Raw genomic sequence first — 13,645 nt, forward strand, 5'->3', positions numbered from 1 at the left:
CCGCTGTCGGCGGCAGTCGGCGGCGCCGAGCCGCCCAGTAGCTCAATCCAGTCGGCGGCACCGTTCCCAGCAGCACACGCCGGCTCGGGCGATGCGAGGAGCACGCCGACCACCGCCAGCAGCGTGCGAGCGGCGAACGAGCGCGGCATGCGGCCACGGCAAGCGGCGCGCGTTGTTTTGCTCTGTCACGCTCAAAATTTTCCCACAGATGCAAGAGCAAAAACCCCGGCCCGCGTTTTCTGCCCGCCGGCTTCGACGTTGGTTTATTTCGCATCGGAGGGCTTCACAAACGTTCCTCTCGTCTCTCGCAGCCGCGATTTAGCTGATAAATTTGGAATCTTTCTTTGACAAGAACGGGCCCAGAGCGGTGTTTCCAGTGATGCACGCCCTGTGAGCGGGGCGGGGTGCGCACTGTGCCTCTGTGTTCGTGCGTCGCCCATCTCTCCTGGAGATGACCGCTCTATTTATTTATTATAGCGGTGTTTCCATCCCTTCCGGGTTCTGTTTTCTTTCTTTCTTTAGAGGTTTCGACACGATATCTTCTATTTCTCTAAAACCGTCGGTTACGGGACGACCGTTTAACCGGACGCACGTACAGCTTCCTGTGTTCCTGTGCCGCCTCCGCGCGCCAACGCCGCTTCGCCCTGCCCGTGTGGTTCCCGATGGGGCGCAACGAGGAGGCCGTCAAGGTGGTGGTCCGCTGCCGGCCGCTCAACTCGACGGAGCGCGCGGATGGGCGCGACACCATCGTCCAGATGGACGCCAAGATGGGGAGCGTCTCGGTGCACGCGCCAGGCAGCTCCGAGCCACCAAAGGCCTTCACCTTCGACATGGTGTTTGACGAGCGGTCGCAGCAGGCGGACCTGTACCAGAAGACCGCAATGCCCATCGTCGACTCCGTCCTCGACGGCTTCAACGGCACCATCTTTGCGTACGGCCAGACTGGCACCGGAAAGACATTCTCGATGGAGGGTGTCAACGAGCCGCCCGAGCTGCGCGGCATCATCCCGCGCGCCTTCACTCAGATCTTCGATCGCATCTCTTCTCGGGCCGGCGATTCGACCGAGTTCCTCGTGCGCGCCTCCTACCTGGAGATTTACAATGAGGAGGCGCGCTCGGCCAAACCCCCCTCCTACCCGAGTCTGCCACCAGCCCCCACCATCACCATCGCCACCGCCGCCGTCGCCGCCGCTGCTGCTGCCCGGCCACCACCCCCGCCCAGCCGCACAGGTGCGCGACCTCCTCGCGCGGAACGCGCTAAACAAGCTCGAGCTCAAGGAGGACCCGGTGCGACCGACTTGCAAGACACTTCCTGCTGTGTCCTCACCCGCCCAGCTCTGTGTCCTCACATACCGCGACTCCAACCTCTGTTTCCGCTCGCATTGCCCCTCTGATGCGTCCACGGCTCGCCCACAGAGCACGGGCGTCTACGTCAAGGACCTGACGTCGTATGTCGTCCGATCGGTCCGCGAGTGCGACAAGCTGCGCCACTTTGGGGCAGAGAACCGGCACGTCGGCGCGACCAAGATGAACGCCGACTCGTCGCGCTCGCACTCGATCTACACCATCACCGTCGAGCAGTGCGAGACTGACGCGCGCGGCGAGGCCCACATCCGGCAAGGCAAGCTCAACCTGGTCGACCTGGCTGGCTCAGAGCGGCAGGCCAAGACGGAGGCGAGCGGCGAGCGGCTCAAGGAAGCAACCAAGATCAACCTGTCGCTCTCGGCGCTCGGCAACTGCATCTCGGCCCTCGTCGACGGCAAGTCGAAGCACGTGCCCTTCCGCGACTCGAAGCTGACGCGGCTGCTGCAGGACTCGCTCGGAGGCAACACAAAGACGGTCATGGTGGCGAACATGGGGCCGGCCGACTGGAACTACGACGAGACGATCTCGACGCTGCGGTACGCCAACCGCGCCAAGAACATCAAGAACAAGCCCAAGATCAACGAGGACCCAAAGGACGCGATGCTGCGAGAGTTCCAGGAGGAAATTGCGCGGCTCAAGGCAGAGCTGGCGGCCGACGGCGGCGGCGCGGCGGGCGGTGGCGGCGGCGCGTCGGGCGGCGCGGCGGGCGGCGCGGCGGGCGGCGCGGCGGGGACGGTGGAGCGAGTGGTGGAGGTGGAGAAGGTGGTGGAGGTGGAGAAGGTGGTGGAGCGCGAGGTGGAGGTGGAGAGGGTGATTGAGGTGGAGAAGGAGGTGGAGGTGGAGGAGATTGTGCGCGTGGAGAGGCCGGTGGGCGTGTGCGCGGAGGAGGTGGAGCGGATGCAGCGGCAGCTGAGCACACAGGCGGAGCGCGAGAAGCAGGCGCTCCTTGATGAGGCGCTCAAGGCGCGCGAGGAGAAGGCGGGGCTCAACCGTGAGCTCGGCGAGGTGCAGCGAGGTGTGCTGAGACATGGCCGAGATGCAACCGAGATGCGGCCGAGATGCGGCCGAGATGCGATGCCGCTGAGGCATGGCGCGGACAGAGAGCAGCGTGATGCATCCGCCAGGAGACCCTCACACAGTTGAGCGTGCCATGGTTGCCTCACGCGATACGGATCTGACATAGGCATCCACCAGGAGAGGGACGCCATCGTTCGCGCGAGGCACCGGCTCAAGGAGCTCGAGGGCAAGCTCATCGTTGGCGGCGAGAACCTGCTCGACAAGTCGGAGAAGCAGGAGAGCCCCTCCCACCCTCCAGCAGTTGTTGAGCTCGTGCGTGCCTCACTGCCGCCCTCCCCATTCCCTCTGCAGGAAATGGAGAACCAGCGCCTCGCCGCCGAGCTCGAGCAGCGGCAGCAGCAGCAACAGGAGCTCCAGCGCGCAGTGGCGGCGGAGGAGGAGATGCGGCTCGGGCTCGAGGAGCAGTACGCCTCGCTCGAGGCAGAGGTCGAGGGCAAGACAAGGAAGCTCAAGCGGCTGTGGACAAAGTACCAGGCGGCGCAGGCGGACATATTGGATGTGCAGAAGGAGTTCCAGCGCGAGAAGGAGGACCTGCTCGACACGATCCGCGAGCTTAGCCGCCAACTCAAGCTGCGCCAGCTGCTGATGTCGGCTAGCATACCGATCGAGCAGCTCTCCAAGATTGAGCGCTGCTCCGAGTGGGACGACGCCAACGAGCAGTGGCGCATCTCACGGCTCCACTTTGCGGGCAACCCGTGCGCGCAGCGCGGTGATCGGCGACCGCCACCCGCGGGGTACGGGGGCGGACCGCTGCGCGCGCGGGCGGCGGCGGCGGGCGGCAAGCCGACACGCCCCTACAGCGCCGTCAAGGCGATGTCGAGCGTCTACTTTTCGTACAGCAATCCGGCGCCCTCGCCGGAGTACGATGGTGAGGTATCATAGATAGACGCGAGGCTGTTGCATTTGTCTCGCCGACTGTGATGGCCGGTGGCGGTTTCTCATGACTCGCACGTGCTATCAACGGAACTTCCGATATGGCAAAGGGGGGCGTGCGAGATCGTGGTACTGTGTCGCGTGCAAAAGTACCCAGAAACACCTTTCCGTTCACACCACCCTTTCCGTTCACACCGCCAGGACACAACCGTTACTGTAGTAAAACGAGATGCGTACGAGCCCCCCAAATGGCTTCCCTGTGGCTTCCCAAAGCGCTAAACCGGGAGATATTGGGATGGTTATACACGCGCGCTCGCTCCGATAGCTGAAACCGGGAGATTGTCACTGGGGATGGTTATACACACTTGCACACACCCCACACACGTGTGCGCGCGCCCGCCCGCGCCCGCCCAGCCGGCCTCCGCCGCCCGACGCCGAGACCTCGCCCCACGCCCCACGCCCGCAGGTGCGCAGCTCCGAGATGTGCCTCATCCTATCAGGGCGCTGGCACACGGTGACACAGGCGTGCGAGAAAAACAAACTGAAGACACTGACAACAAACTGAAGACACTGACAACGCACTGTGGCACACACTCTCTCCACTCTCGCGCACGCGCACACGCACGCACGCAGCCGCAGAGCGACACAGCTGACAGCAGCCACAAAGCCAACTCAGGGCGGCTCTTCGTCCTCCTCGAGCAGCAGCTGGAAGGAGCGGAGGAAGGGTGCGCCCAGCGCGAGCGCCTGCTCAACGCCAAAGTGATCCTCCCCCTGCACGTTCGGATCGTCGCGCTCCATCCCCTCGCCGAATCGGCCCGCCTGCTCTGGCAGCATGCCAAGCTGCAGCGCCGCGACCAGTCTCCGCAGCTCCTCCCGCGTCAGCTCCTGCAGCGTCTCTCCGCCGCCGTCGGCTGTCGAGCGCGGTAGCAGAAACTCTCCCAACTCGTCCTCGTCGAGCGCGCCGTCCCCGTCGCCATCATGCCACTCGAAGCGCTGTGCGTCCTCCGCAGCAAGCCCCTCGTCCTCGCCCTCGTCCTCCGCCGTATCCTCGCCTCGCAACCGCTGCCGCCACCCATAAAGCTCCCGCCTCGTCAGTCGCCCGTCCGCGTCCGCGTCGTGCGCGGCGCGGACGCGCTCGCGCAGAAAGGCGCGGAAGGCGTCGGCGCGCCCCGACCACTCTGGGAAGAGCAACGCGTGCAGCTCAGACGGCGCGACCTGCCCGTCCGCGTCGACGTCGGCGAAGGCGAAGAGGTCTGGCCGCTCGACCTGGTCCGCGTGGTGGACGTACAGGCGTCCGGCCTCAAACTCAGGGAGCGAGAGGGTCCCATCGTCGTCCGCGTCGGCGGCGCCCAGCAGCGCGTGGGTCTCGTAGGTGGTGGACGCGCGGACAGACTCGAAGTAGCTGCGCGCCTGCGACTCGAGCGCCGCCTGCAGCTCCGCCACGTCGAGTCGTCCGTCGCGGCTCACGTCAAGCCGCTCGAAGAGCGCGCGCACCGTGGCAGGATCCGCCTCAACCTCATCGATATCGTCCCACGCCAGGTCGGAATCCATCTCGTCCCATGCCAACTCGTCCTCAGCCGATTCGGTGTTAAAATTGGCGTCGGTGGAGTCAACGGTCGCGGCCGAATTGTCGGAACGTCCCGAACAGAGGAGAAGCGCGACCGCGAGCGTGCGCAGTGTCATCAAGCGCCGGGCGCCACGAGTGGCGTCCGGGCAAAAGAATTGTGCGTCCGCGCGCGAAACCGGGGAAAGAATTCGACCAGCCGTCTAAGGAGACTAGGCACGGGACGAGAATCGGCGAGGGACTGCGAAGGGAGATAGAAAGAGGCAGACGACCAAGGGTTGGGTGGGCGACGGCTAGCACCACAACACTCCTCTCCTTGAAATCCCTGTGTGGTGGCGGCGTGCCGTCCTCCCATCCCTCCCTTGGGGTGTTTTCTTTCTTTCGTGCGAGAGAATTTTTTTAAATCTTTCTTTCTTTCTTTTTAGGCACGGGACGGCGCGTACGCACCACTCCTATAAACACCCCAGCAAAGAATTTCAAGGGGATCCAGCCCTCGTTGTGCGTGCCATGGTGCGAGGTGTGCTTTCTTTCTTTCTTTCTTTCTTTCTTTTGAAGGGAGTCCACAAAAAGAAACGCTGCTACGGGTCAAATCCGGTCCCTCGTAATCGTGCGCGCGTCCCCCATTCGGGGACACTTTCCAACTCTCTAGCTGCGCGTGTGCGCCGACGTCACGACGCCCACACCCCCCTGCTCCTGTCCGTGCCCCGCTGGCAGCAAGCTTGACTGCGCAACTTTGTAGTCTGCCGCCTTTTACTGCGTGGTGCTTCTCTCTCCGCGGCATCGATGCCGGCCTTCTCGCTCCTCGCAGCCCTCTCTGACCATGGTGGCTCTAACTACGTCGCGGCGGCAGGCACGTCCACCGGCGATGTGTTGGGCGGCCTTCGCCGCCAGCTTTCTGGATCGGCGTCTCAATCTCCCTCCTCTCACTATGTCTGCCCACCCTCGTTCCCGTTCCTTCGCCACTGGGTGAACGAGCCTCGATGGGCCGTGTGGTGCTACGCAAGTGAGTCCGCAACCGGCCGGAGATGCAATGTTGAAACCTCCCTCAGTGTGACGGCCGCAGACGGCCGTGCTGCAAGGTGGGGCATCGCCGGCAACTTTCCTGCGTGTCCAGTCCACCTGCCCTCGCCAATCCCCGTCTCCGAATCGTCACGTTCAGTCCCATCCTCGTCACCCGTCGTCTCCGAACTGCCGCCACTCGAGGCCCCACCCCGACGGCATAACGTCCTCTTCTTCGTGATGGACGATCTGCGCCCGGACCTGAACGTGGCGTACGGTCAGACGGAGGTGGTCTCGCCGAGGCTGGACGAGTTTGCCGGCAAGTCACTCACCTTCGAACGGGCGTACTGCCAGTTCGCTCACTGCGCCCCCTCGCGGCAGAGCTTTATGACTGGTCGGACCCCCCAGCAAACGAAGGTATACAACTTCGAGTCATCGTTCCGGGACGCAGGCGTTGGCCCCGAATGGGTCACGCTCCCAGAGTGGTTCAAGCAGAACGGCTACTACGTGGCCGGCGGCGGGAAGCTGTTCCACCCAGATTCCAGCGGAGCGGATATCGACAGCGATCCTCAAAGTTGGACAAACTACTATTACCCGAACGACCCAGAGAACCCCACATTCTCTTGCCCGAGCACGCAGCTGTACCAATCCGTGTGTCCTAACTCGTCCACGAACATGGACGTCTTCTTCGACAACCAGCTCGCGGACGCGGCTATGAACGAGCTAGCTGTCGCCCAAAACACTGGCAAGAACTGGTTCCTTGGCGTCGGCTTCTACCGGCCGCACCGGCCATGGAATACGCCCGTGCAGTACTACAATCAGTACCCAAATTCTAACAACATGCCCACGGATATGGAGCAGGCAACGCACAAGGACGCCCCCACGCGGATGCCCGAGATTGCCTGGGGGGAGAGCAACTGGCCCTGCAACCAGGAGAAGCTGGGCTCTTGCACCTGCAAGAGCACCGGCACGAGTGCAAACTACTGTGATTCCGGGACAATATTCACATTCGGCCAGACAGAGCCAATTCCAGACAGTCTAGCCCTGCTTGGTCGATGGGCGTACTACGCTTCCGTGACTTACGTGGATGATGTATTTGGGCAAGTGGTCGATAAGCTGGAGGACCTTGGCATGGAAGAGAACACTGTGGTTTCAGTGATCGGCGACCACGGGTGGCAGCTCGGCGAGCAGGGTCAGTGGTGCAAGCGCATGAACCTTGAACTTTCTACTCGCGTACCCATGATGATCCGCTCACCTTCTCACCCAGGCAGTCATGGGAAGAAGACGTCCCACTTTGCAGAGTTAGTGGACCTGTATAGAACGCTCATCGCGCTTGCGATCCCACCAGATGACACTAGCGTGACTGCTCTGCAAGAGGACGTCGGGGGCGTTGATCTGGCGCCTATCTTTGAGAATCCAACCAACCCTGCGTCGGCTGTGAAGACGCATACATTCAGTCAGATGAGTCGGTGCCCACGACCGGCGGACGGCCTCGGACCGTACTCTTCTTGCAATAGCGAGACACTCGAGGAGATCGCGTGGATGGGATTCAGCGTCCGGTCGGAGCTCTACCGCTACAACATATGGCTTCAATTTAACGGTTCAGACAATTATGCGGCGTGGGGCGGTGACGAGAAATACGAGGAGTTGTACTCGTACGAGAACTCAGACATGAGTGACTTCAACAGTTTCGAACGGGTAAACGTAGTATCCGATCCGGAGTATGCACTCAAGAGGGACGCGCTCTACCTGGTGCTTGCCAGAGAATTTGATCGCTTCGCGCCGCCCTCTCCTCCTCCCCTCACCACACCCCCGACCGCTCTTCCACACCCGCCCCGCCCGTCCTTTTCCCCTCCTTCGCTCCCCCCTCGCCCCCCTCCCCGTCCTCTCCCTCCCCCCCCGCCCTGCCTCGATCTGTCCGAGCTGCAAGGCAAGCGGGCGCTGCGAGGTGAGGCTCACGACGAGTGGTGCTCCGGCAGTAAAACCGGCCTTAGCTGGGACGGCACCGCCCAGCCGAGCTCGGGCGACCGCATCGCGTGCGAGAGCTGGTACGTCGACTCTACTGCGCCGGCTGTGGGCGCCGCCGGCTGCAGCTCGGGCTGCGCGCTCTGCTTCTACAAGGAGCATCGCCGGACTGGCCGGTACCGTTGCCTGATGGGTGACCTGAGACACCGCTGCGTCGCCCCGCCGCCTGAAGCTCTCTCTCCGCAGCCGCCACCGCCACCGCCGTCGCCATCTCCACCAGTCCCTACGTCTTCGCCGCCGCCGCCATCGCCGTCGCCGCCGCCGCCATCGCCGCCGCCGCCGCCGCCGTCGCCGCAGCCGCCTGCTGTGTCCCCTTCTCCGCCTTTACCCTCGCCGCCGAGCCCATCCCCACCGCCTCAGCCCGCCAACCCCTTCAAGGCTTGCGGTCTTGAGCAGGCCTTCACACGGACCAAGGACAACGCGTGCGATGGCGACAAATGTACGTGGTGTGGCCAAATCGGGGGCAGGAGCGGGCCGTTGACTGCAGCGCGGCGCGACAAATGCCAGAGCGTGTACTACATCGGTACTGCAGCGTACGTGTCGGAGTGCGGGATGGTCCGGGTAGGCGACAACGACTGGAGGTGCAGGCTAGAGTGGCCTCCGCACTACAAGTGCGGTGCGGCGGTTCGGCGCAGCGCGTGCGCGCAAGGCTCTGGACGCGAATGCCTGCTGATCACCTTCCCAGCGACACCAGGCAAGGCGTGCGACGGTGCCTTCCAGGCGTCGGCTTGTGAGGTCTTTGCCCAGCTAGCCAGCGTGAAGCCCGAGGCGTGCAGTGTCTGGTGCCACAGTAGCGACCTGCTGCTGTCCCTCGCCGAGCTTCCGCCCGCCTCCGAGCTCGCGCCGAGCTCTGGGCGTCCGAGCAGTGCTGGTGTGGGAGCCCGTGCGAGCGACGGGTGGCACGCGGCGCCCCCCAACGGCAGCATCATCACCGTCTCTCTTGAAGCGCCCTCCGCCGAGGCGATCACCGTGATCGAGGCTACTGCTGTGGAGACGCTGTCGATCGCTGAGGCCGCTGAGGCCTTCCTTGCCGCGCATTTCATTGGCGCCGTCCCGCTCCCGGGGGCGGTGGACGCGCAGCCTGAGGGCTCGCCGTCGCCTCCCATGGCTGCCATTGTTGGTGCCGTGATGGGCGGCGCTGCGGCGCTCTTCCTCGTGGTACTCGCGCGGCGGCGGTTTGGACGGTTGGCCCTGTGCAGGGCGGGGTGCTTCGGGTCTGACTGTGGCCCGTGTGGGCAGGGGGGATAGTACATTTACTACGACTTCTATCGCCGACCGCGCACTCTTCGTACTCCCTTTTGTCTGTAGTGATAGCACAGGACCAACTCAGCGCGCGTGCCGATGGCGCGGCGCAGCCCAGCCAATTCTCGGTCAGGTGTAGTGGATCGGGGCTCCTCTTTGTATTTCTCTCTTTCATCTCGTTCCCGTTCTACCTGAGAACGAAGAGCCTCGCGAAAAGAACTTCAGATGGTGTCAAGTGTGATGGTTGCGGGGAGATGAAGCAAGCTTGGAAGACGCGCACACGTGTCGTTTTCTGTAATTTCTGAGAGCCTCTCAAATGCTGGAGTTGACGAAGTTGATCAAACAGAAGAACGGGCTCTCTCGGCTACGGGACCGGCCCCAGCTTCGGCCGAGGGCTGACAACCTGCCGAGCCCAAATCACTTTCAGAGTCGTGATTTCTTGTTGGTTTTCTAAAGTCTCTCTCTCAAACAGAGGCTTTGGGCGCCGACGCCTCCGCCCCTCCCTGCGTGCGCGTCTTCTCCTTTGCGCGCATCGTCTCGAGCTGCCGAACCAGCTCCACCGGCTGGGGCATCCGACCGGTGGCAAGCTTATAAAAATGCAACCCAACTCCTATACGCCTAAGTATGTTTTCACATTTCCTGTGTTCAAAGCTGTGAACGGTGTTCACAAGTACATAGTCTAAAGTTAAGTTCCGTTGCCAATATTCCCATGTGAACGGTCCTCGCGGGCACGGACGCTGCGGGCGCGGGCGCGGGGGTGGAGGAGGCGCTCAATTGCTGGGAGGAGGAGGCGTACGAAGCGGAGACGCTGGAGACGCTCGCCGAGTTCGGCGATTGAGCGCCTCCCTCTCTCTCCGGCTGCGCGCATGACCGGTGCGGCCTCCGAGTGGGCGTCTAGCGCGCGCGATAAGGTTTTTGCTAGCCTTCCCTGGGACCCCGTGTTGCATGTCTGACTGTCACTGTGCGATTTCGGGGCCCGGGGTTGTGCGTTTATGTGAACAGCGATGAGCTCACTAGCTAGAGCTCACCGACACTAGAGGCCGTCATCGCATTCGCCCTGGGACCCAGCGCTGACTTCTGACTGTCGTTGCGGTCTATCCCTTTCTCGACTGTCTGAGCTTGTGCGTCTTGGGTCCGTGGTTGTGTTTTTGTGTGAACGGCGTCATAATCATATCACGCTGAATTATAATGCAGAATGGCGCGAAAGGGAGCGCGGCAACAGCTTTTTCAGAACTGATTCCCAATGGGCCGCGGCGGCGACGCCTGCGACGTCGGGTGCACGGCCGTCATCGAGCGCACGACCGCCACCGCCCACACCGACGCCGACGTCGTGTCTCTCCGCTGCGACTCCACCGGCCGCACCGCGCCGGTCGAGCCGCCCGATTCGCTCGACGCTCTGCTCTCTGCAGCAGCAGCCCTGCTCGGGTCGACGGTCCACGACGCGGCGTTCGCGTCGAGCGGAGAACCGCTCACCGATCTCGCCTCCTGCGCCAACGGCGAGCGGATTCGGCTCTTAACCACGCCGTCGGTGACCGCGCCGCCGGCGCCGGCCGCCGATGAGTGCGCCGATGCGAAGCCGTCTACGCCTCTCCGCTCCTCGGCGCCGGAGTTTGTGTACGCGCGGCTGCCCCCGCTCCCTCAAGGCCCGCCTCCGTCGACGCTGCCGGGCGGCTACCCGCCGCCGCCCGTCGCGGGCCCGCCGCTCCCGCCCCTCGGCCTCTCTCCTCTCGCCATGCCGATGGGCGCGTACACTCGCCTCGGCCGCCTTGCGAAGGGTGCGTGCGCACGCCCGGTGAGACGTGTCGCCCGGTGGCTGATGTAGGGGTGCCGCTCCAAGACATGCACGCTCCGCCCGGCTCGCCCGGCGCCTGCCTGCCCGGCTCTCCGATGCTCGGCGAGCAACGGCTGAGGGGCCAGGGGCCTCTCGGCGACGAGAACCTTCTCGGAACCTTCTCGGAACCTTCGCCTATAGGGCCCGGCTCTCCGATGCTCGGCCCGTGCGGCTCGCCACTCGTCCCGGCGCATCTCCTGTCCCCGTTGCTCTCCCCGCTCGCCTCCCCCATGCTCTGCCCCCCTCCCTTCTACGCCGACTACCCGCAGTACGACTACCCGCCGCAGCACGACTACCCGCCGCACGAGTGGCAGGTGAAGGAGCGAGCGAGTGAGATTGAGGAGTCCACTGCCCGCCGCATGACCACCCGTCCACGATTCGCAGGTGGCTCCGGCCATGGAGCAGCTCCTCCCTGCCCCCGAGCCGCCCGCGCAGTGGCCGATCTCGCCCGAGGCGTCTGCCCGCCGCAGCGAGGAGGAGCGCGCCCCCCTCTCCTCTCGCGGCCTCGGGAGAGTACGACGATACGAGGGAGTGAATCAATGAGCCGTTGGTGGGGCGAGTAGGAGCACATCCTCGCGGCCTCGTGGGTGCGCGAGAACGAGCGCGCGTGGCGCATGTCGCAGGCGCCGCCGCCTGCTGCCCCCCCGGCGCAGCACACACTGTACAGAGGCCTTGCATGCCGCGGCTCATGCAACACACGCGCGTCTCGGCCGTGCCTCGAGTGTGGTAGAGAAGCCCTGGCCCGCACCGCACCCAACACCTCCTTTAACCGCATTGCGGTGCTGCAGGCGCCGCCTCCTCCGCCGCTGCCCGCGAGTTCCCTCGGCCACCACGCCAGCTACCTCCGGTCGCCGCGCGGGCCCGTCGGCGGCAAGGGGGCGAGATCTAGCCGAGATGCAGCCGAGATATAGCCGAGATCTGGTCGAGAAGCAGCCGAGATGTAGCCGAGATAAGCCGAGATGAGGCGGCCGTGCTCAAGTCCTTTCCTGGAACCTTCCTGTAGGCGCCGTCCTCGCCTCTGGGGGTGGCGAGGCAGCCGAGCAGGCCCAGGCCGCCGACGAGAAAAGAGCAGCAGAAGGCGAGCGACCGCTTCGCGAGGCAAGCGATGCAGCAGCAGTTTGCTGCGCAGCAGCAGCGCCTGCTGCAGTATGCGCAGCAGCAGCAGCAGCAGCAGCAGCAGCAGCAGCAGCAGCAGCAGCAGCAGCAGCAGCAGCAGCAGCAGCAGCAGCAGCAGCAGCAGCAGCAGCAGCAGCAGCAGCAGCAGCAGCAGCAGCAGCAGCAGCAGCAGCAGCAGCAGACCGCCACGCCGCGCGGAGGGTGGATGCCGGCGGTGCCGCCGATCATCAGCGGAGGAGACTCGCCCCCCGCCGGCGGCGGGGAGACGTACAAAGGCGCCGCCCGAGGGCACGCCAGCCCGCGGCCCTTAGTTTCTTATTAACGGAATGGCTCATTACTGATTAGGCGCCGCCCGAGGGCACGCCAGCCCGCGGCCCTTAGTTTCTTATTAACGGAATGGCTCATTACTGATTAGGCGCCGCCCGAGGGCACGCCAGCCCGCGGCCCTTAGTTTCTTATTAACGGAATGGCTCATTACTGATTAGGCGCCGCCCGAGGGCACGCCAGCCCGCGGCCCTTAGTTTCTTATTAACGGAATGGCTCATTACTGATTATAGGCGCCGCCCGAGGGCACGCCAGCCCGCCGCCAAAGAGCGAGGCGGCGGCGGCGGCGGACGGCGGCGACGGCGCGGTGACGGTGGCGCGGCCGCGCCGCCGCCCGAAGAAGTTGCGCGAGGTGCCCGTGCTGCAGGTTCGAAGGCTAGTGTAGTGTGGCCGCGTAATGAAGGACTAGTGCGTGGCTGAGGTCTTGAAGAGAGAAGGAGTCCATGTCTGGAGCGAGGTGCCCCTCTCTGCCCTGCGCAGGCGAAGCTGTACAAGACCAAGCCGTGCCGCCGCTGGCTCGTCCAGACCCCGCGGCAGCTCCGCAAGGGGACGAGTCCGTCGATCAAGTGAGGTGTCGTTGGTGTGCTTCAGGCACATCCAGACCCCGGGCAGCTGCAAGATGGGTCCGGCCTGCTTCTTCTCGCACGGGGAGGGCGACGTGTCCAGCGAGGGGGCGCCCATCCCGGTGACCCGAGATGGCCCGAGAGGACCCGAGAGATGACTCGAGATGAGAGACCGAGGGTGAGACACGTGTCCAGCAATCCCCCGGTGATGGAACGCCCCCGCGTTCCCCGCCCGCTCTCTGGCCAGGTGCCCGACTGGCTGCTGGAGCAGCTGGACCGCGAGGGCATCAAGGTGACGGGCGAAAGCGACTCCAATCAATTGAGTCGTTAGCGTGTGAGTTGTTCTCATTGAGATGATGGCAGGTGACGGACGAGGTCTACTCCTCCTCCCCGAGCAAGGCGCGGCACGGAAGACACTCACCCCCCCCCCCCCCTCCCCACCCCCCCACCCCTCCCGATCTTCGTTCATTCATAAGGGACCAATGATGAGAGCAGGTTGCGGACGCGGTGCTCGACCTGTCCGTCTGCCAGCCCGCCGGCCGGCCTCCCCGCGGGCAGCTCGTCGCGCTGGCTCAGCTCTCCCCTCCGCGCGGGCAGCTGGCGCCGCTGGTTGCGGAGGCGAGATCTAGCGGAGATGTGCAGCCGAGATGCAGCCGAGATGCAGAC

General features: G+C 64.4%; 3 protein-coding genes across 3 annotated transcripts; all 3 read left to right on the top strand.

Moving 5' to 3' along the window:
* Nucleotides 1-662: 662 nt before the first annotated feature.
* EMIHUDRAFT_230328 (hypothetical protein) lies at nucleotides 663-3,880 on the top strand (the record flags this gene model as incomplete). The annotated part of the gene is made up of 6 exons (XM_005785128.1): nucleotides 663-1,073; nucleotides 1,417-1,976; nucleotides 2,586-2,694; nucleotides 2,842-3,137; nucleotides 3,243-3,310; nucleotides 3,816-3,880. The coding sequence occupies 6 exons, from the start codon at nucleotides 663-665 to the stop codon at nucleotides 3,878-3,880; spliced, it is 1,509 nt and encodes a 502-aa protein (XP_005785185.1).
* A 413-nt stretch (nucleotides 3,881-4,293) lies between these two features.
* EMIHUDRAFT_112105 (hypothetical protein) lies at nucleotides 4,294-9,151 on the top strand (the record flags this gene model as incomplete). The annotated part of the gene is made up of 3 exons (XM_005785129.1): nucleotides 4,294-4,854; nucleotides 6,083-7,630; nucleotides 8,300-9,151. The coding sequence occupies 3 exons, from the start codon at nucleotides 4,294-4,296 to the stop codon at nucleotides 9,149-9,151; spliced, it is 2,961 nt and encodes a 986-aa protein (XP_005785186.1).
* Nucleotides 9,152-10,388: 1,237 nt separating this feature from the next.
* EMIHUDRAFT_230332 (hypothetical protein) lies at nucleotides 10,389-13,310 on the top strand (the record flags this gene model as incomplete). The annotated part of the gene is made up of 4 exons (XM_005785130.1): nucleotides 10,389-10,673; nucleotides 12,897-12,982; nucleotides 13,008-13,101; nucleotides 13,227-13,310. 4 exons carry the CDS (start codon nucleotides 10,389-10,391, stop codon nucleotides 13,308-13,310), a joined length of 549 nt encoding a protein of 182 aa, XP_005785187.1.
* Nucleotides 13,311-13,645: the final 335 nt, after the last annotated feature.

This window comes from Emiliania huxleyi, assembly GCF_000372725.1.
Source record: "Emiliania huxleyi CCMP1516 chromosome Unknown EMIHUscaffold_163, whole genome shotgun sequence".
In the NCBI taxonomy this organism is placed as follows: Eukaryota; Haptophyta; order Isochrysidales; family Noelaerhabdaceae; genus Emiliania; species Emiliania huxleyi.